We start from the raw sequence: 21,341 nt of genomic DNA, 5'->3' as shown, positions 1-21,341 counted from the left end.
GCCGAGCCTCCTCCCGAGGCCCCAACGGCGCCAAATATACCCGGCCCCGACCCGCGGACCACAGTGACAGGCCGATTCAAGCTGGGGCAGCTCTCTCCCGGGAAGCACGGCGCCGATGCCCGCGGATTCCCTCCCGACCTCTTTCAGTAACTTTTTAACTACCCCTCCTCCCCACAATCCACCTCAACAACAAAAGGACACTCACGTGTTCACTAGAAGTAGAAGGCTGTCTCAGACTCAACGCGGCTTTTTATATGCAGCTAGTTCTCGCGATATCTTGGGGACCAGGAAACCAGTACCCGAATTACTCATTAAACGGGAAGCGATTGTGATTGGTTAAATCACCCCTCCAACTTTTCTTCCCAAGGTGTGGTCTAACAGCTACGACCCAACTGAGGCTTCTGACCCGGAAACAGTCTCTAATACTCCGGAAACAGAATGTTAGCAGCATGAGTATAAATTTAGAGGGGGCTGGTTCTCCTTCTTCTTTCAGGCTGAAGGTAGGAACTATGTTCTTATTTTCTGGGAAGCCTTGCTGTCCTTGTGAGGGTAGTTGTGGCCACTTCTCAGATGAGGAATAGCCCACCAAGGTGGGGAAGAGGGAGCAGAACATAACTAGTCTCCGCTTCAGCCTCGTGGGCCCTCGGGCTCCCACCCCCTTAACCTTGCCTCCGCAGTGCGCTTGTAAATCGGGCTACTGGGGAAAGGAGCTAAGTCGGCGTCGTCTGAAAATCACCTGCGGCCTGCTTCTGTGGCCACTGGTGAGACCACGGCGCCCACAGCCACCAGGGGTCTTTAAGCTTATCCTCCATAGACCGAGTGTGGGGGATAAAACCCAGGCCCCGACAAATGTCCCTGCGCAGTGGAGACAGGGATCGGGCGGGGCGGGGGGAGTCAGGACTAACACTAACTCTGTTGTAATTCTCCAGGTCTTGGGAGGTCCTAGCAAAACGAAGGCCCAGCTCACGGACCGCGCCCTTCCGATCTCTGGAAACTTCTCTAAGCGGAGGCCCCCGCAGTGAAGTAGAACGGACCTCCTGCTGTGTCTCACTGAAGGACCCGGCACCATTTGTCATCCGCATGGATTGTCCAGCAACAGTCAAGATCACAAGATGAGTCCAGCTAGAATCTAATTCTAATTTATCTGTGTTTATGAAATATCTAGTGTATGCCAGATTCTGTACTAAGGATGGGGATCAGACTAAAAGTGACTCCTGACCACCTAGGGTTGGGAGCAAGTGGGAGAGGAGGCAGGCAGCCAGCCAGCTGGCCAAGTGAATGAAGTGTAAATTCAGCCTCAGACACTTAGTAAGCTATGCGATCTGGGGCAGATTTCTCCCAAACCACTGGAGAAGTGTGGAACCCCCCCTCCAAGCTTATTAGTGTCATAGTACAGGTCCAGCCAGTCAAGAGTCACAAAAGGAACAATAGAAATAGGATTTGTTTTTTGGTAATCTAACTTTGAAGGAAGCCTCAGGCATCTTATGGAAGTTGTGGAATATGTTTCCACATTAGATTTAACAGGTCTAACATTGGATTACTTACCATCTGGGAATGGAGGATAAGGGAGGAAATTTTTGGAACACATGTTTTGAGAATAAAAAGCTTTAATTTTAAAAAGGGGAGAGAAGGAAGCTTAAGAGCAGTTTCACAACACAATAAGCTAAGTATAAAAATTGAATCTGCATTTTATGTTAGAGACAATAGGAAGCTACTGAAGCTCCTTGAACTCAGGATAATGGTATGATAATATTGATTTTTGAAAAATACAAATTTGATAGTTATAAGAAAGAATTGGAGAGGTCAGAGGGAGGCAAATATAATGGGCTCCTGAATGAAGACAGTGGCAGTATGATTAGAAAGCAGGGGATAGATATGGAACAGGGTCAGATTTAGATATATGCCCCAAAGGGTAACTAAGAAGATATATATAGGGCATCTTTCTGAGCTAATGAGAAACCAAAGAAGTGTATATGTATAGAAGTATCTATATAGAGGAGCTGGCTCTCTTTGAGATTTAAGGAAAAAGAATTTTGTCTAAGTCTTTTTTTTTTTCTTCTCAGAGCACTAATAAAGCTATGATTTGATTGAATGTGATTCGAAGTTTTTGTGTGTTCCGTGGTACTTTCAATTTAAGAAGTTTCCCTATCACTATCTGGGTACTTGTTATCCCTGCTTCCATCTTCAGAGAAATTTAAAAGTCAACAACTTTGTCCATTTCCCAATTAGCAAATTGGGATTAAGAATTGTTTACTTCATAGTTCTAAGAAAACATGAGACACTTGATAGGGCACCTCTATTTTACTATTCTTGCTGATTAGTTTACATGTCCCAAGTCTCTTCCAACTCTAGATCATCCTCTACTCAACTATTGAATTTCCTAAAGTGCAAGTCTATGTCATGCTTTCCATTCAATAAACTACAGTGGTTCCCTATTAACTTTAAGGCCAGATACATAATTCTGTCTGTAAAGTCTTGTCCCGTCTTAACCTTCCCTCGATGTTTTACTGAGATTATATTAGACTGCTCAATTTTCTTTTACTTTTGTAGCCCTGGTATTTAGCACAGAGTAAGTGCTTAAATGCCTATTTGCCTACATAATTAATGCCCTAAATTATAAGGCAAAAATCCTTTTGAGTTTGCAAAAGCACCAATATACCTGGACTTCAGTATATTATGGAGGATTCAAGCTTCTTTTGATAGTGAGAAAATAATCCTTTATAGCCTGGCAGAGGTCCATACAATATAAATCTCTAACACAGGTCATTGTTCCAAACCTCATTTTTGCCATTTCACAGAGGGGAAAGAATAGCAAAAATCAAAGCAATTAGTAGACTGATGTAGACACTAGATGTGGTAGGCAACAAAATTTGGGTTTTGATGATAGGAGTAATTCACAATGGCCATTCTCTTGGGCAAAAGGCAGGTTTGTTTAAGGGAATAGGTTACAGACAAAAGATGTAATAGACACCAGGAATGGTAAACAAGAGTTTTGTAAGTTCCCTAGTGGAATTTGGCTATTTACCAGGAGAAAAGAAACACCACATGAAGTTGGCATGCCTTTAGTTGGCTAAATCCTGAAAGGAACTTACCACCCTAAAAGAACTAGCTTTAAGAAGGATAAGTGGGGTCAGGAGCATAGTGATGGAAGGGGAAGAGAAAAGACTGCCATTGATAGGAGGGCAATGAATATGGCATGGGCCATAAGATTTTGTAGGGAAAATTTAGCCTCAGGAAGATGATGTAACTTGGCTTTTTGACTTAAAATTACCTACAGAGGTTGGGATCACAGAATTAAACTCATCTTGATTAACAACCTTATTCCTGCCTGCCTCTGGGAATAAAATTAATCAATTCAGTTTCTCTCTGCCAACCACTCATCATTAGCACCTGTTATGTGCTGCCATTCCCTGGCAGAAATTAGATCTAGAGTTTAGAGCAAACACCAAGACCATAATAATTTAGGTTATTTAATAATTAACTTGGCTCTTATATATTCATAGACTTGGAGACCAACAGGTCATCAGAAGTCTATAGTGGGGAAAAAGCCTTTGAATTTGGTAAAATTAAACGCTGTATCAGTTCTTGGAAGAATCCTTAACTGTTTCCTCATCGTAAAAAAAAGTGAAATCAGTCCCTGTCCTCCCTCAAAAAGAATATAAGAATCAGGTAAAATTATATATGTAGAAGCAAATGATAATACCACTATTGCACCCTGATCCATTATGGGCTTCTGGTACCTAGGGAGAAAGGACAGGAACACTCCTGACTGGGCACCGCTCCTAGGACTAAGGCTGTGATTGGTTGATGATAGACAATGATACTGTGATGTCAACCTGAATAGAGGTGTGTGAAATGGGCTCTCAGCCTGCCTCAGCTCAGTAGTGCTGCTGCCTAAGACCACGATCATGGTGAGTTCGTTCCTTCTCCACTTCTATTCTTTGTGAGAGCTCATATCCAATTTTTTTTTTCTGTGTATATAACACCATAGTGAAGAGGGACAAAAAGGGGGAGTGGTTGCTGAGGGACTAGTCCTTTGGCTCAGGAGACTCTAAATAGCACCTTTTTTTAGGGGATGCCGCTAGGATCCTAGAGTAGTGAGGTATATATAGGCCCTATTCAATCCATTTAAAAGTCTCCAGATTCTTGTCTACCTCAGTCTCTCACCTTTTCCCAAAAGACTTCTGGGTTCTAGGCCTGTTCTATCATCTCACAGTCTGCCAAGTGATCTCTGGTAAGTTATTTCCCTCTCTGAACTGGTTTCAGCCTCTGTATTATGTTAATATATTTCCTTCCTCCCTTTGCAGTAGTAAGCCTATAGAAAAGGAAAAAGCATAATGTAGTGTTCAGAATAAGTGGGATGTAGTCCTTAGCAGCCAGATGTTACAGGGCATAGAGTGCTGGGCCTAGAATTAGGGAGACCCGAGTTTGAATAACATTCTCACATCCTAGCTGTGTGAACCTGCCTATGTCATTTAACTGTTTGCCTCAATTTCCTCACGTGCCTCAATTTTCCTTAGCTGGAGACAGAAATGGTAAACAGCTTCAGAAAATGGGGTTGCAAAGAGTTGATAGGGCTGAACAACACTTTAGGAGTCTGAATCTGGTGTTAAGAGAAGTTTTACTAATTTAGTTGATGATCACTGCTAGTCTGTGTTTGAATGAATGGAGGGGTGTATGAATGGTCTGTTCAGAGATTACAGGCTTCCAGAAAAGCCATATGACCGTGACCTCAGTACTCAATCCTGGAGCATGTGATTTGGGTTATCCAAGCCCCCTTAGTGCAAGAACAAGTCCTGAGAGGGGTTGGCCAGAAAACGGACATGTTTCAGTTTGTCCCAACTACCTCTCTTAGTAGAGTTATTGGGCAAGTGCCTGCCTTTTAGTGAATTTATTTAGCATGTCTTCAAAGATTATAGACTTAAAGGCTAGGTTCCTTCTGGGAAAGGAGGGTGGACTTTCTTGGATTGACATCAGACAACCGGCCTCCTGCGTGATGCCCTGCTGGGAGCAGAAGAGAAGAGAGGTGGAAGTGAAGACCATCATCTCCTGGTCACTAATCCTGTGTCTTTATTCTGTTTTTGCTTGGGGTGAATTTCCAGAGTGGTGGGTATGATCTCAACCTCTTTGCCAGCCCCCCGGACTGTGCCTTGCTATGTTCTGTCTGCCATGGGGTGCTCAAGCGACCAGTGAAACTGCCATGTGGTCATATCTTCTGCAAGAAATGTATCTTAACCTGGCTGGCAAGGTAGGATATGCAGTCTCAATCCCAACTTTGGGAATGAGTGTAGACATTTTTACCTATAGGTAAATTTATGTAGATAATTTATATCTATAGGTAAAAACAGGGCAAGAACATATCTTTAAGTTCCCACTTCAAGAATTACACAAAAAATTCTCTTTAGGAGGGATTCTCTTTACTCCCAAATCATGAATATCCCCTCCCACTCCCTCCCTCAAATCCCAATCCATCATCCTTCACCCTCAGCTTTCCTTTACTTTCAATATGGAGAGGAGAAACTTGAACTTGAGATGCTCTCTCAATGTATTTTCTGCTAGTTAATAAGCTACCACCCTATAGAGGGTTAAGGTAACATCTGTCCAGGTTACTTGTGATGGGTATGGACTATTTCCTGAAGAACATGCCTGGCAAGCTGGTCCTGTTGACTCTTTATCTCTTCTAGACAAAAGACATGTCCTTGCTGTCGGAAAGAAGTGAAGAGAAAACTGATGGTCCAGGTACACAAACTGAGAAAAACCATTGGCCGCCTGCAAGTCAAGGTATGGCAGGACTCACCAAAGAGACCAGGGAGTTGCTTCTCTGTCCCTTTGCAAGGGGCTGAGGAGGAGAAAGGAACAGGTTTGGGTGATGGCAGAAATCATCCACATTGGGAGGGGGCTGAGGGCATAGATATAGAAAACCACTGCTTTCCATGCAGCGTTTGGAAGCACGTTGATTTGGTCCAAGCGTTAGGAAAGGCTAATTATCAGTTAAGAAGTGGCTGGACTTGACTGATCTTTTCTCATTTTTTTGCCTCTTGTCTTTTTTTTTGATCACCCTTTTTGTTTCCTCTCCCCTTTCTTGCCTATTTCTTTCCCCTCCCCCATCCCACCATTTTCTTCTCTGTTTTTATGTCCCTTTGCTGTCTCTGTGTCTGTACAGTGTAAGAATTCTCAGGCTGGCTGCTGTGTCACTTGTCCCCTGTCCCAGCGTAGGATCCACCTGGACTCCTGCCCTTTTGAGCTCACCCCCTGCCCTAATGCAGGCTGCATGGCCAGGGTGCAACGGGCCGCCTTGGTAGAACATGGCCGGAGCTGTGGGCACAGCCGACAGCAGCGCTGCCCCCTCGGCTGCGGGGCCACACTCACAGCTGTTGAAAGGGAGAGCCACAATTGCTATCAGGAGCTCCGAGAGGCGTGGGGCCGCCGGAGAGCGCAGGGTCGGGCCCTGGTCTCCCGCCTTCGACACCGAATGAGGCGGATCCACCGGGCCACAAGCCTCATTCGGAGGCAGCTGACCCGGCTGGAGACCTTCCTAGAAGAGGAGGAAGAAGAAGGCATGGATGTGTCCAATAACAACAACACTGAGGCCACCAGGGCTGCTGTGTAATGCCTGCCCAGCTGGATGGATCAGGACTCCTGCCCAGATCCCCTCCCCTGGGGCTAAACTTCCCCAGGGAAAACTGGGGAAGACCAGGCTACTATGACTGTAAATAGAGAAGGATGAATAAAAGTGGAGCCCAAGGGGTCCCCAGCCTTGTTCTTCAGCCTTGCCATGAGCCCTGTACCCCACCCCCACCACACAGGGTACCCCAAGTTATATTTCCCTCAAAGAATTCATCTTTGAGAGCTCCACCCACGTGTCCTGCAGCCACCCTTCTTCCCCAGGGAGCTGTCCATACTGGCCAGAGATTCTAACAACAGTATTACCTGTAATTGCCATCCACCATACTAGTTAAAATGTATTTGTTGCCACAAGCCTGTTAAATAGATATGATCATCCCCATTTTGCAGATGAAAACAATCTCAGAAAGAGATTAATTTTCCCTTGATCACACGGTTAATAAGTGTTGAAGCACAGGTTCAAACTTGGGTCTCATTTGTGGCTCAGTAGCTTGAAACATCTTTTTCTTCCTTCACTGACCTGTCTGCTAGCTATCCTTCAAGCCCCAATACTGCCCTGGGACCTGATCCCCAAACTTCTGTGTCTTATGCCACTTTAAGATAATCTTAAAGTTCCATATATTAGGATCTTCATGGCTCAGTCTTCACTGCACTCCCTATTTTTGGACCCTTCTTCTACAAAGCTCCCAAATAAGGTCCCTAACAGCAGAGTTAACTGGACCGTGCAGATTACCTCCAATTTAGATTTAACAGTGATATAGTAGTAAAGGTTAGGGTGGGAGTGTTTGTGAGGGATTTCTAGTGTATGACCGAGAATTAAGTAGAACCAGGATTTAGGTTGGATATGAAAGAATCTGACCTGTCAATACTTGAAATATTGTTGATACCCATGTTTCAGAGGCGAGCTGGGAGATTGGGCACCCCTACTCCCAGGAGTGTAGCTGGCTTTCCGAGAAACATTAAGAGATGGGGTCTGTTAGAGTCTAAGGAGGAAGACATTAACAAGCTGGAACATATTCTGGGAAGGGGAGACAAGTTAAGACTTGGAACTGCCGCATAATACAGGAGCTCACCCTTTTTGTTTCCTTGACCCTTTGGCACGTGGTGAAGGCTATAATCTGTTTTTAAATGCATACAATCCCCCAGATTCCAATTCATATCGAAAGTGGTTCTCCAGCTATTTTTACCAAGTTCCGTGAGGCCAGATTACAATTTGAAAAGTAGGCTTCTCTCAGTCACGTGGATAGGAACATTCTTCAGGTTATTTGCATAGCACACTTCCTAGAGGGATTAGATTTATTAAAATGTAGAACCTAGGAGCAGGGACGGGAAGCTATAAGAACATAGATCTTTGCTTTATTTAAGGAATAACTTCCTAACACGCCAGGCACTCTGCCAAGCAGCTGGCAATATGTATCTAAAGCAGAATTCACACTCGGATCTTCCGGTGTCCAAATCCCGCGCGGCAGCGCCCCTAGCGGCGCAATGAAATGACGGTTGTGGGCGAGTGGAATTTCCGAGTTCGGGACGGAGAGGGAGAATGTGTAGTTTGTGTTTCTGCTAGTTCGGAGCCCGTCTCCAATGTAAAGCAACTACACCATCGTAACCATCAAGGCTGCTCCATCTATACTGCCCCGAGAATCCTCCCACCCGCCATGCACGCACATCGCTGTCCACACAGCCTCCTCCTGGCCCGGTCCATAACGCAGTATGGGGACCAGGAAAAGGTATCTCCAAAGCAGCCCCTCCCACCATTCCCGAAGTAACCTCCGAAAGGACCCGCCTCCGGTGATGTCACTCGGTGACGCTATCATGGCGCGCCGGAAACAGGAGCCCCACGATTCGCTATTTTACTGCACGTGCGAGCGCCGGCGTTCCGTCGCTGGGCAGCCGCAGGCGGGGCCAGGCCTGGGACGGGGACCGGAATGGGGGAGACTGCCGGGCCTGGGGCCCGCGGGTTGCGCTTCAAGAGCAAGTGAGGGGCCTGTTAGGGAGAAGCCGGGAAGGGTCTCAGACGGCTTGGGGTTGAGGGGTAGGGAAGGGTGTCCGGGGCAGAAGTTGCGGAGCCGGGGAGAAGGGGGGCGGCGAGGCCTCCCAGGCCTGCCCTCTCTCAGCGTGGCATTTCTCCCCACAGCTACGTGGTACAGCGGCGAATCGAACCTTTCTATAAAGGAGGCAAAGTCCAAGTAGGAGCCCTGAGGCGCGCGCGGGAGGGAGGGCCCGGGGGGAGCTGGTAACCGAGGGGGCGGGGCAGGGCGGGGCGGAGCGTCTCCACTGCCCTGCTCACTCTTTGCCCTTCCCGCTCAGGCCTCTGGAGATGGACAGCTCCTTTTCTGCGTCTGCGGCTCGGGAGTCAACGTTGTGGACGCCACTTCCGGGAGCCTCGTGAGGACCTTGCAGCAGGTGAGCTCGAGTTCCGGTGGAGCTCCCAATGGGGGATGGGGAAGGTGATGCTGGGGACTTCCTGTAAAGGGGAGGGTAGCCCCACCCGCTTCTCCTGTTGCCGTGGTGATCCAGTGAGAAAACCTGAAAAAGCAGTTTTTGTTATCACTTTAAAGTCCGGTCTGATTCAGACCCTCATGTGAGATTTTCTTGAAGAAGAAGCCGTAGAGTGGTTTCCATTTCCTTCTGAGGAAGCGCAGGCAGACAGGCTTTCCTTGCCCAGCATCACCCAGTTAGTGCGCGTCTGAGACCGAGCTCAGGTCCTCCTGACTCCGGGGCGGCTCCGGCTGCCAAGCGGATAGCTGTGCCGTAATACACACCCCTTTTCCCTCCTGCATCTCTCTTCAACTTGTGCCGGATTCTCCCGCCTTTCTTTCCGCAGGAAGACCAAGAGAACATCACAACCTTTGACCTCAGCCCCAACGAAGAGGTGTGTGTGGTGGGGGAGGGGAGAGACGGGACCTGCTCCCGGGACCCCTGACTAACCTGGGCTCTCTCTTCCCTTTCCCAGATTTTGGTGACGGGGAGCCGGGCACTGTTACTGACGCAGTGGGCCTGGCGCGAGGGCAATGTCACGCGGGTTTGGAAGGCTATCCACACGGCTCCTGTGGCCGCCATGGCATTTGACCCAACATCCACACTGCTGGCTACAGGTGTGTAAGTTAGTCCTGGGGAGCATTCACCGTGTGGGAGGGGGTGTAGATGCCTGGAAAGGCGGCCCCAACAAGGGAGGTGATGGAGAGCAGTCTCATGCTGCAGCGCAGAGAGGACAGCGCCCCGGCTGGTCGGGGGTCCGGCTGTAGAGTTCAGAAAGATGAGAACTGGGAGGGGAACAGGAAAAGGCTTTCAGATTGGGCCCTCAGAAGAGTGTTGGTGACCGCAGGAAGCGGTTTTCCAGGAGTGTGATTGGGGAAAGAAGAGAGAGTATTCCTTTGAAGCAACGGTCATTTCTGGGGAGGGTTTTTTTAAATGAGGAAGTATTTGGAGAGGACGTTCATAGACGTCGAGGAAGGAGCCAGAGACTGAAGGGGAAGGAAGGGCTTTGCTGGAGAAGATAGGAAGGGCTGACATCAAAGACAGACATTTAGAAGATGCGGTTGGCCTTGTCGGGGGTCGGGGGTGGGGAGGGGGAGCTAAGTGCCACACTGGCCAGAGCACCTGCTCTGGAGTCAGGCATCTGAATTCAAATCCAGCTTCAGATACGTGACACTTACCAGCTGTGTGATCCCGAGTAAGCCGCTTAATTCCAGTTACTTCTCCAAAAAAGAGAGAAGAGGGGTGATATCAAAAGGTTCTGAAAAAGGGGCGTTGATTGGGGGAGTGGGAAGGAAATGTAGGAAAGAAGTTTGGAAGAGCCTGTGCAAGGAATGGGGCAGAGAATTGGAGAAGAGTACAGGGATCCCCTTGTTAAAATGAAGTCACGGTTGAGATATGAAAGCAGATTTGTACTGGACCACGTCCAGGGAGTTGTGGGATTCTGCAGGACCATTCCCCTGAGTAAGAGTGGGAGAAAGGGAATGAGGGAAGTCATCCACAATCAGGGATTGATAAGGCTTGAATGGCAGTAAAACGGTATGTGTCCCCAGAAAGTTTGGAGGGAGACTGGATTTCAAACTTCTACTTCTCTTTTCATGTTGTCCCCCAACCCCATATTGTTCTCTTTTTCTCCGTAGGTGGCTGTGATGGAGCGGTGCGTGTCTGGGACTTGGAACGAAGATATGGTACTCACAACCTACGTGGCTCCCCTGGAGTTGTCCAGTAAGTCCTGGGTTCAACCCATTTTACAGATGGGGTCATCAAACCTGGGATTGGGGGAATTGAGCGTGGGAGCCAGAGTTAGTGACTCCTGTCTGATCCTCCCCAGCCTTGTGGCCTTCCATCCAGACCCTGAGCAACTCCTGCTGTTCTCTTCTGCCATGGACTGCACGATCCGTGTCTGGGGTCTTCAGACTGGAACCTGCCTGACCGTGCTAAGCAGCCACTACAGCACAGTCACTTCACTGGCCTTCAGCGCTGATGGCCACACCATGGTCAGGTCAGTGGCTCAGGAGGAACCTTATGTCTGTATCCAGGGTTTGGTAAGAGGAAGTCCCTTTTCCTGGACACAAGGGAAAGGGCTGGGTGTGCTCAGGCATTGACTGTGCTCCCCTGTTCTCCTGGTAGCTCTGGCCGGGACAAGATCTGTACTGTGTGGGACCTGAAGACTCGGACGTCGGTGAAGACAGTCCCTGTTTTTGAGGTGGGTCTGGGGTGGCAGGAGGGGAAGAGAGACCTGGGATGGGACCCAGAGTGACTGACTCTCCTGATGCTCTTTCTCAGAGTGTGGAGTCTGTGGTGCTGCTTCCAAAAGGGGAGGCCCCTGCACTGGGCGTGAACAGCTCGGGGCTGCACTTCCTCACAGCAGGAGAGCGGGGTGAGTAGGGGTTCCACAGCCCAGTATTGGGGGGCCCTGGCTTCATCTCCAAGGTGCTGCAACTGTTTCCAGTTCTCCATCTCAGATCTCCCCATGTCTGAAGTATCTCCCGTGTGTGTGTCTGGTCTAGGAGTGCTCCGGGTCTGGGAGGCCGAGTCTGGGAACTGCGTGCACACCCAGAAGCCTGTCGTCGGTGAAGGCGGCCCTGGGCGGGAGGTCACACACTGCTCCCTGATCCCAGCTGCCGGCCTGGTGATGGCGGTCACGGCCGAGCACAACATCCTCCTCTATGAGGCCCACACGCTTCACCTTCACAAACAGGTGGGTGTCCCCGACCTTCGTGTCAGAGGCAGGGCGGGGGCAGGGGACAGCATCCCCACATTCATTTGCTTTTCTCCCTGCCCAGTTTGCTGGCTATAACGAGGATGTGTTAGACGTGAGGTTCCTAGGCCCTGAAGATTCCCACATCATTGTTGCCACAAATAGCCCCCGACTGAAAGTGTTTGAGCTGGAAACCTCTGATTGCCAGATCCTTTGTGGGCACACAGGTAAGCCCTGACCTCCCTAGTGTTTCTGAGCCACCTCTGACCCTCTCGTTTTCTCTGACGATCTAGGATTGGGGGGCAAAGTATTTCCTCTTTGTTAGCCTCAGTTTTCTTACATGTAAAATTAAGCGGGTGAATTAGATCCATTAGGTTCTAGACCTTTAGGTCTGAGCCTCTGACTTCAGCTTCTTTTCTCCCCACAGACATAATCATGGCTTTGGATGTTTTCCGGAAAGGCCGGCTGTTTGCCAGCTGTGCCAAGGTGAGGACTGCCAGGGAGATGGGGAGGAAGGAGAAGGGACCACATTTCACCACGTTAACTGTTCTTCACTTCTTCCACTTCCCCCTTCCCAGGACCAGAGCGTGCGCATATGGAAAATGAATGTCAACGGGAAGGTGCATTGTGTAGCCCATGGCTCTGGCCACACACATGGCATCGGGACCATCAGCTGCTCCAGGTATTGCACATGAGCCCCAGGAGGGAAGCTGAGCTCATCATGAGTGCCCCGCCTCCCCTCCCTCCTCATATGCAGGGAGTTCTCAGTCTGAAAAGAGACGGAAAATAAAAGCTTACCCTGGGCCTCTCCTTTAGAAGCTCATCATGTGAGAAGACAGAAAAAAGTAGCAAATAGACAGTGCTCCTACCCTCAGCTCACTGCTGAGAGGAAGACAGGACTTAGACACAGGAGAGTGAGAAAATGGGGCACAAACAAGGTCTGAAGATGTGTGACTCTGAGAGAGAGGGACTCTGCAGGAAGCTGCTGTGGGTTGGGGCTGGCTTTGGGAAGATAGATGAAGAGGAAGAGAATGAAGGAGTTTATTGGTGTCTTAGAAAAGAAGAAAATGACTCAAAGAAAGGTGTGGAACCAGGAAAATGCCAGTATTCAGAAATGAGTTGTCCTACTGGACTGAAAGGCAGGAATTTGAAGTAGGGGCTTCTAGGGAAAAGAGATGGATTGAGGCCAGACTGAGCTAGAATAGAGAGCTAGGTTGGGATTCGGCAATACCTGAATTCTGATCCTGTCTCAGACCCTTGCCAGCTCCGTAATCTTGAAGAAACCAGTCTCTATCCCTCAGTGTTCTCATCTGTAAAATAGGGATGATACTAGCACTTATGTCCCAGAGTGGTCATGAGGCTAAAATGAGTTGATGTTTGTAAAATACTTTATAAATCTTAATGCACTATATAAAAGTTGTTACTGTTGTTGTGCTTTAAAGAATAGGACCCACTCCTCTCAGAGCAGTGTAAGGTAAAGGCAGGGACGGCGCTTAGGAGCCTGTTACAGTCCTGGTTGTAGGCGAGATTACATGACCTGGGTTAGGATATAAAGGCTGTGGGAATGGAGAGGCAGAAGGCAACATGACTTGTGCATCTGTTTGTTCTCCTGATGTCAGGCTGAAGGAGGCCTTCCTGGTGACGGGGAGCCAGGACTGTACAGTAAAGCTCTGGCCCCTTCCTGAGGCCATGACATCCAAGAAGATGACCCGAGACCCCAGCTGTGATCCTATTCCTCTCCAGGCCCAGGCCACCCAGCGGGCCCATGACAAGGTAACACCAGACAGGAGACTGTCCTGGGGACTGGGCAGAGCCACCATCCTTGCCCTAGCCCCAAGCCCCGCTTGTCTTCTCTCTCTAGGACATTAACAGTGTGGCCATATCTCCAAATGACAAACTGTTGGCATCTGGGTCCCAGGACCGAACAGCCAAGCTGTGGTCCCTGCCTGACTTCTCCCTGCTGGGAGTCTTCTCGGGTCACCGGCGAGGGGTGTGGTGTGTGCAGTTCTCCCCCATGGACCAGGTGCTGGCAACAGCCTCCGCCGATGGCTCCTTGAAGCTTTGGAGTCTGCAGGACTTCAGTTGTCTCAAGGTAATATTCCTCAGCCCAAACCCTTCAGGCGTCCCGGTGAAGCCGAGCCTCTGCCTCGGCTCTGCTCCATGTCCCCTTCCCTCTGTGTCATCCCCAGACATTCGAGGGTCACGACGCGTCTGTGCTGCGGGTGACTTTTGTGAGCCGAGGGACACAATTGCTGTCCAGGTGAGTTGGGACTGGGGACCGGGCTGGGCTCCTGCTCTGAAGCTCTGACCGGGGCTCTGATTCTGCTTCCTCACTGCAGCGGCTCAGATGGCCTGCTCAAACTCTGGACTATCAAGACCAATGAGTGTGTGCGGACGCTAGATGGGCACGAGGACAAGGTGTGGGGGCTGCATTGCAATCGGCTGGATGAGGAGGTTGTGACGGGAGCCAGCGATGCCCGGATCCTGCTCTGGAAGGTGGGTGAGAGCGGGCCTTCTGCACTGGGGGTCAGGGGGAGGGGTAATCTCTCCTTGGCTTCTTCCACCTAGCTGAATGACTCTGTTTCCAGGATGTGACCGAGACAGAGCAGGCAGAAGAGCAGGCCAGGCAGGAGGAGCAGATCCTGAAGTAAGTCCCAAGGGTGATAAGGGCAGCTGTCCCAGAGCTTATGTGGCCTCTCAACCCCCTCCTTCCTCCATATCTTGCCCTTCCCCTAGCCTTTCCCCACTGATTCTCTATCTCCCCGCAGGCAGCAGGAGCTCTCTAATCTTCTCCAAGAGAAGCAGTACCTTCGGGCTCTGGGCCTAGCTATCTCTCTGGACAGGCCACATACTGTGTTAACAGTTGTCAAAGGTCAGTGACTTCAAAGGGCTGGAAGTCCCAGAAGGGAAGGAAGGCAGTGGCTTGGGGAATGATTGAGGTTGAGGTAGATGTCAATCTCCAGCTTTCTCTTTTCTCGGACTCGCCCTCCCTGCCTAACATAGCCATCTTGAAGGACACTGAGGGTCCTAAGAAGCTTGAAGAAAAGGTACTAAGGCTCCGTAAGGACCAGAAAGGTCAGTGCCCATTAGCCCAGAGCCCAGCAGGGCCTTTGAGGGGTGGGGAGAGGGGCAAGAGAAGCTGAGCTGGTCCCTGACTTCTTCCCTGGCATGTTCTCAGAGGCCCTGTTGAGATTCTCAGTCACATGGAACACAAATTCTCGCCATTGCCACGAAGCCCAAGCTGTGTTGGGCGTGCTGTTACGGCATGAGAGCCCAGAAGAACTGCTGGCCTATGAGGGAGTGCAGTCTACCTTAGAGGCACTGCTGCCGTACACTGGTGAGTGACTCTCGGGCCCTGTACTAGTGAATGGCTGTTGTGGAGAGGGAGGTGCTCAGTCTTCAGCCTGTCAGGGGATGATGTAGGGACAGAATCTGTCCTCACCTCTCCCTCCTTCTCTTCCTCCCTCCTCAGAGCGACATTTCCAGCGGATCAGCCGGACACTGCAAGCTGCCATGTTCTTGGACTTTCTATGGCAGACTATGAAGCTCCCTGAGACTTCAGCCTCCCCTGCCCTACAACCTTTGTAACATTTTGTATAAAAGTTAGTCAAACCTCACAAGGATTTCCCTTATCTAGGACTTGATCCTTCCTTGCCTGATCAAAAGGGTCAACTTCACAAACCTTCCCAAGTATATCCACAGAATTCACCTCCTGGAATCCCCTGAAACATGGGCCAGAATCAGGGACAGAGCTCCTTGAACCCCTTGAGTTGTGTGGTGTGGTATTAGGGATATGTGTCTGCCTGTTTTCTTCATTTTGTGAGTCCCACTCAGAATACAAGCCATGTTTCCAGGGAGATAAAGGCGAGAACCTGAGTCTGCCCAAGAGAATTCACAGCTGGGGAGAAGGGTGAGAATGTCAGTGTGTAGGCCATCCTGTTTGGAGTCAGAGTATTTCCTGTCTGGTCTTCAACTCTCTCTGCTCCCCTTTTGCAAAAAATGAGGAAGTTAGACTGGATGTCTGCTCTAAATCTGTGATCCAGGCCCTTCCCTCAGGGAATGCATGCTCTGGGTGGAATACTGGACAGAAAGCTGCCCAAGTGTGCCAGGACCTTAGAGAGAGAAACACATCATGGGTCTGAGTTAGCTGGAAGGGACCCAAGAGGCCATCCAATATCGTCCTCATTTTCTGAAATAACTCAGGCCCAGGAAGACAAACGGCTTGACTGAGGTTGTAAGGGTAGAAAATTGCAAGAGTAAGATTTGAATTTGGGTCTTTTCTGTGATACTTTGGCTATTAACCCTGAGGAAGCAAGTGGACTTAAGGTCACCCCCCTGGGGCAGAAATAAGGTTGGGGGCTGGGGTCTTGAGAGTCTTCTCTTTAGAGGTGAAGAAGGGAGAAGGCAGACAGACTCTTGGCCAGCTGCTAAAGAGATTTCTTTATTCACACGTACAAAAAAAAAAATTAAATATTTAAAAAAACAAAACCATTTAGGACTGACTCCGTCCCACAGGGATGAGGTACTCAATACAAAGTCCAACAGAAGGCACCAGAGAGGGCAGATCTTCAGATGCCAGCAGGGAAAGGATTTTCCTGGGAGTTTAGGATGGGGCTACTGGGGACTTCTGGCTCAGAGACTTAAATGCCTCCGGGCCCAGAAGGGCTCTGCGGGTCACGGAGCAGCAGCTGCGCAGGATGTCACCTCTCCTGGGCCGGGTGGGCACTACAGGGACAGAGCTGGGCTCCGCCGAGACACTGACTTTCTCCCCATTGTCGCTGCCCGACCCCGAGTCCGAGTCGGAGCTGTACTTTGGGGTGACGGGCGGAGGGAGGCGCCTCTCCCTGGGCGGGCTCCTGCCTGGCTCGGTTTCAGCTCCGCTCTTGGATTCTGGCTCCGGATTGGTCCTGCCCATGTTCAGGAGCGCCAGCCCACTGGCGTTCGCGGGGCCCGGGCAGCGACGCAGCAACACGGCTGGTAGGAGCCCCAGGCGGCCACGGTACCTGTGGGAGAAGGGGAGGGGAAGCTCGTTTCGTCCTCCCAAGTGTGGGGGGGAGGGTCGCGGAGCTCCTTCCCGGGGCACCCGGCCTGATCCCCTACCCACCTGCATTGCCACCAGCCGCGTTCGGACACCTTCAGCACTGTCACACGGGCCCCCGCGGGCACACACAGCTCGTCCTCCCGGCTGCTTTCATACGCTTCCATGGTATAGAACGGCAGACCTGCAGGGGCGGGAAAGAACCATTCCTCATCTCCCACTAGGTGCTTGCCCGGGGACGCGCCTTCCTCTTGGGTCACAGGATTCCCTGTGAATACCCGGAGACTTGTGTAAGTCCCCGAGCCGGGGATGTCTCCTATCCCTCCAGAACAAGCTAGGGATACGGACTCGTAGGACTCAGAGCTGGCAAGAGCTTTCTAAAGACTTCTATCCAAGAAACTGAAATGGTAGTGATTTAAAAAGGAAGTGATGCTGAGCACACGTGCCAGAGACAGTCCTAGCCGAGCCCTCTACCCGCTCCTTCCCTCTCTTGTCCGAATCTAGCGTGGGGCACTTACCGCCGAAGGGTACCTGGGGCAGCTCCTCACGTCCCTTTCTGGGAGACAGTTCCTTCAGGTAGGGTGCAGGAAACCAAGCCATCTGCTTGTCCTCGTTCTCCACCAGCCACCAGCCTAGGGAAGGAGGAAGAGATGGAGCACCCTGGGCTAGTAAGAGGCACTAGTAAAAGGGAATCCAGAGGAAGCTACTCACTGGTACAGACGTGTATGCATATCACTCAGGGACATACCCTTCCCATCAAATGCTGATTTCCAACTTTTGGAGGATTTTGCTCTACTGTCAAGGATTGAAGAGCCTCTCCTGCTCTAGGGTCCTCACCTCTTCCCTTATTCCTTCCCCCAAGACTCAGAATTCCTTGGGACCCCCCAGGGGGTCCTCTTTCCTCCAAATGCCCCTAGCCTTCCAAATACTTGTTTCCCCAAGTCCTGTTCTCTTCCCCCTCCCCCCCAAAAGAAAAAAAACAGAACCCCATCCCTTGATGAATCTGTTTCCTGGGGATAAGGCCCATCTCTTTAGGCTCCCCACCAACATAAAACACCCCTTCATCTCTCCATCCCAGGATTCAGGGCAGTTGCCCCATTCTCCCATGTCTCTCCCCCCATCCCAGTCCCACAGCCCTCCCACCTGTGGGCTCTCTAAGCAAGACATCCAGCTTTTCTCCAGCTTCAGCCTCGAAGGCTCTGCCCCTGATGTCCTGAGTATGGAAGCTATCGAGACACTGGTAAGTCTGGGCCTCCAGGGTTTGGATGTCTGGTTCTAGGCCCAGGGGCTTCTTCTGAGTTTGTTCCAGCCTCTCCCAGGGGGAGGGCATGACCACCAGGCTTTAAGGAGAGAGCCAAGATAGCCAAAGTGAGATACAGTAAGATAGGTTGGCTTGAGTCCTCGGCAATTGGAACTTTTCTGGACCCAGTACAAGATTTTCTGTCTTCCAAGTGGAACTTTCTCCTGTCTCAGCTCCCCACACTGTTCTTAGCCTGGCATTTGGGCCTCCTGCCTGCCTTCTCTTCGCCTCCTGGAGAAAGTTAGATTCATTTCCACATCTAGACCTTTTTACCCAGGCTGCAGTGCCTATCTGGAATGCCTTCCTGCCATCCCTCCGCCCTTTCCCTTATTCTGACCCTATCCATTCCTCAAAGACTAGTCCAAGTCCAACCCCCTGGCATCCCCAGTCCTTCCTTCCTACTACCAGTCCCCAGACTGGCTACAGTGTAATATATAATATACAAATAATATAACATCTGCAAATATTGCAGACTTGTTCTGTAGACAGACTTGTAGTCATAAAGGGGAGCTCCTGATGCTAATAGAGGCCCGCAGTGTAAAGGAGTTGCCCCTTACCCAGTGTATGTCAGAGGCAGGTTGAGAACCCAGGCTTTCCAGACTTCAAAGCTCATTCTCTACCCACTATACCACACTGCCCCTGTTTGGCCCCATAAGGCAGAATTTGGGTGTACCAATGTGTGAGGGTGGGACAGTCACTACTAGAAAAAGTCCCACAAACTATAAAGAACAGGATTGGTTAGACATGGAATAAATAAGCAGTAGTGAATGTCCTGTTACTGGAAGCCTTGCTAAGCAGAGGCTGTGCAATTAGAAGGGAATATAGAGGGAGTTCCTAACCCAAGACTCTTAGAATAGTAAAAGAATCATGAAGCTTTTCTTCTAAAGTCTAAGAAAGCTGCAGAGCCCAAGCAGCTTTCTCCACTTTCTCAGCTTCCTCTGCCAAGCCCCTTTTCCATGTCCTCCTTATGAATCTGCCTAGCACATTGTGAGCTTCCCAACCCCCAAGCCTTCCTAGAATGGGCCATGAAAACTTGATCTGATTAGGAAAAGTGTATTTATGGAGGCTCACAAATACCTGTTCTGGGGCAGGACAGGCTCCAGGTCTCCGGGCTGGGGCTGGAAAAAGCCAATGACCACCTCACTGTGAGATACTGTATCTGAAGCTCCCAGAAGTTTCTGAGAATAGGCTTCCAGCAGCTGTAACTTGGCCAGTCCCTTTCGTGTTCTTCCACTGGGGAAAAGTGCTGAGGTATCTACAGGAAGAACAGGCAACTCTGAGACCCCGCAGCCCTGAGCCCCAGACTTCCTTCTGAAGCTCTCTTCACCCTTACCACTGAGATCCATACCCTAAGGTCCCAGAACCTTTCTCAGACTGGCCCAGTACTGAAGTGTCTGCTCAGCCTCAGAGTTTTGCCACCCTCCTAGCTCAGCCCTTCAGCAATATCCATCCTAACCTTGAAACTTGGGGAGGGTACGATCTGAACTCTTCAGCAAACCAGCCTCCAAGGGAAAAGTGTCCTTCAGCCTTTTCTGGAAGGATAGATTCAGTCATGGAATGGCTTTAAATAAGGGAGTTAGGCGATAAAGGGGTAATATGGGCTGGGACAGAGTCATTGGGTAACCCCCAAAATGCAGCCTGGGAGAGGGGATTGTTCTCGAGGGCCCCAGGGGGTTATAGTGGATCCGGTGTCTCACATGGAATTGGCGGAACTCCTGTAAGGTCCTGTAGATGAGACTGTCACTGCCATCTGACCAAAGCACGGAGAGAATGAATATCTATGGGCCAGAAGGATGAGGGGAAGGGAGAGTTAAGATTTAGTACCAGCCCAGTGTTTATGCAGCTCAAGAAGCATCCCTCCTGCTCTGTAACAGTGTTGGGTACAGAGGGCTGATCCCCACCCAGTCCCCTCCCAAATAGCCACATTTTCTGCCACATCCCCAAGCATTCCATCCCTAGCCCAAGCCATGACTAAGAAAAGGAGAAAATAAAAACTTGGGGGCTTAGATGAGGGAAGAAAAAGATACAAGTCACAGAGGAGTCAAGGAGATTATTGTGGGACACAGGCTGCTGAAGATGATGAGAAAGAGTGCAGTGGGTAAAGCAGTGATGGGAGCTAGGAGTCAGAGACAAAGCAGAGTGGATGATGGGAGATACATTTGGGGAGAAAGTGGAAGAGAGGGTCAGAGGAATGAGAAAAAGGACGAATATGAGAATGAACTGGAGAAGAAATGTGGGGGTTGGGGGAGACAAAAATGAAGGGAGATCAGGATGCATGCAGAAAAGCAGAAAAATGGAGAGCCCTAGTTGGGGGGAGATAGAGGAGAGTACACAGAATAAACAGATGTGAGGGAAATGAAAACGGGCATGATAGGTACCAGAAAACCAAACGAGTAGTAGTACCTGATGACGGCCGCCCAGCACAAACCCCAGGCCTTGAACCGACGTTGGCTGCCGGGTGCCAGCCATCCTGCTCTGTGTGATTCCCTGGGCTCTCATCACCTTCTTAAGCAGATGGAGAGAGAGGGTGGGGCTAGATCCCAGAGTATGGCCTCCTGGCAGGCTGCCAGGAGATTTCTTACCTGGTTGTTTCCTCCCTGCTGACCACTCAAGTCTCATACCAGGAAGATCTGCCTGGGGCTGGAGCCCTAAATTCCCCCAGACGTATCTCTACTTCCTTCTGACCTCTCCTATACGTCATCAGAGCCTCAGAGGCAGGGGACTGCTCTAAGAGGAGTTCGGCAGAAGAGGCAAATTCCTCCAGTTGTCAGAGACCTGAGCAAGGACAGTTGTGGTAGAGTTAGAAAGAATACTGGACGATAAAGAGTTACACCATTTAAAGGTTAAAAGAGAATTAGATGTCACTCACAACTGTGGTTAGGGGATGAATTTTTAACCCTCTGGGACAAAGAGAATATTACATATGATAAAAATAGACTACTGAGATGATATGAAATGTTTAGTTTTACCCTCTCCTCCTCTCCTCCTCTCCTCCTCTCCTCCTCTCCATCTCTCTCTCTCTCTCTCTCTCTCTCTCTCTCTCTCTCTCTCTCTCTCTCTCTCTCTCTCTCTGTCTCTCTCTCTCTCTGTCTCTCTCTCTCTGTGTCTGTTTCTCTCTCTCCATCTCTCTCTCTCTCTCTCTCCATCTCTCTCTCTCTCCCTCCCTCTCTCCTTCCTTTGCCCTTCTCTTTCTCTCTCCTCTC

The 21,341-nt window shown here is 50.0% G+C and overlaps 3 protein-coding genes and 1 non-coding gene across 6 annotated transcripts; 3 read left to right on the top strand and 1 right to left on the bottom strand.

Annotated features, from left to right (window-relative positions):
* Positions 1 to 310: 310 nt before the first annotated feature.
* RNF151 (ring finger protein 151) lies at positions 311 to 6,748 on the top strand. 3 transcript variants are annotated; one of them, XM_074279567.1, is made up of 6 exons: positions 311 to 500; positions 930 to 1,116; positions 3,745 to 3,911; positions 5,103 to 5,248; positions 5,685 to 5,781; positions 6,164 to 6,748. In XM_074279567.1, the coding sequence occupies exons 3-6, from the start codon at positions 3,909 to 3,911 to the stop codon at positions 6,608 to 6,610; spliced, it is 693 nt and encodes a 230-aa protein (XP_074135668.1). In that variant the 5' UTR covers positions 311 to 500; positions 930 to 1,116; positions 3,745 to 3,908; the 3' UTR covers positions 6,611 to 6,748. The 3 variants fall into 3 exon arrangements, with proteins under 3 accessions (XP_074135668.1, XP_074135666.1, XP_074135665.1); XM_074279565.1 differs by having other exon boundaries at positions 930 to 3,911; XM_074279564.1 differs by having other exon boundaries at positions 311 to 761; positions 930 to 3,911.
* Positions 721 to 851, top strand: LOC141552409 (small nucleolar RNA ACA64). The gene has a single exon (XR_012485198.1). It is a non-coding gene; the product is annotated as a small nucleolar RNA ACA64 (small nucleolar RNA).
* A 1,702-nt stretch (positions 6,749 to 8,450) lies between the features above and the next one.
* Positions 8,451 to 15,417, top strand: TBL3 (transducin beta like 3). The gene is made up of 22 exons (XM_074279562.1): positions 8,451 to 8,599; positions 8,759 to 8,810; positions 8,932 to 9,027; positions 9,449 to 9,496; positions 9,578 to 9,719; positions 10,740 to 10,824; positions 10,931 to 11,101; positions 11,230 to 11,305; positions 11,386 to 11,479; positions 11,610 to 11,800; positions 11,886 to 12,027; positions 12,228 to 12,286; positions 12,379 to 12,482; positions 13,420 to 13,573; positions 13,662 to 13,892; positions 13,990 to 14,060; positions 14,140 to 14,296; positions 14,389 to 14,447; positions 14,569 to 14,672; positions 14,804 to 14,875; positions 14,979 to 15,137; positions 15,273 to 15,417. Exons 1-22 carry the CDS (start codon positions 8,550 to 8,552, stop codon positions 15,386 to 15,388), a joined length of 2,433 nt encoding a protein of 810 aa, XP_074135663.1. The 5' UTR covers positions 8,451 to 8,549; the 3' UTR covers positions 15,389 to 15,417.
* An 806-nt stretch (positions 15,418 to 16,223) lies between these two features.
* NOXO1 (NADPH oxidase organizer 1) lies at positions 16,224 to 20,607 on the bottom strand. The gene is made up of 8 exons (XM_074280267.1): positions 20,542 to 20,607; positions 19,836 to 19,916; positions 19,595 to 19,670; positions 19,216 to 19,393; positions 17,982 to 18,178; positions 17,357 to 17,470; positions 16,905 to 17,022; positions 16,224 to 16,803 (listed from the first exon to the last, which is right to left on the bottom strand). The coding sequence occupies exons 1-8, from the start codon at positions 20,605 to 20,607 to the stop codon at positions 16,404 to 16,406; spliced, it is 1,230 nt and encodes a 409-aa protein (XP_074136368.1). The 3' UTR covers positions 16,224 to 16,403.
* Between the last annotated feature and the right edge of the window lie 734 nt (positions 20,608 to 21,341).

This window comes from Sminthopsis crassicaudata, chromosome 1, assembly GCF_048593235.1.
Source record: "Sminthopsis crassicaudata isolate SCR6 chromosome 1, ASM4859323v1, whole genome shotgun sequence".
NCBI lineage: Eukaryota > Metazoa > Chordata > Mammalia > Dasyuromorphia > Dasyuridae > Sminthopsis > Sminthopsis crassicaudata.
This window is presented reverse-complemented; position numbering and strand designations above follow the sequence as displayed.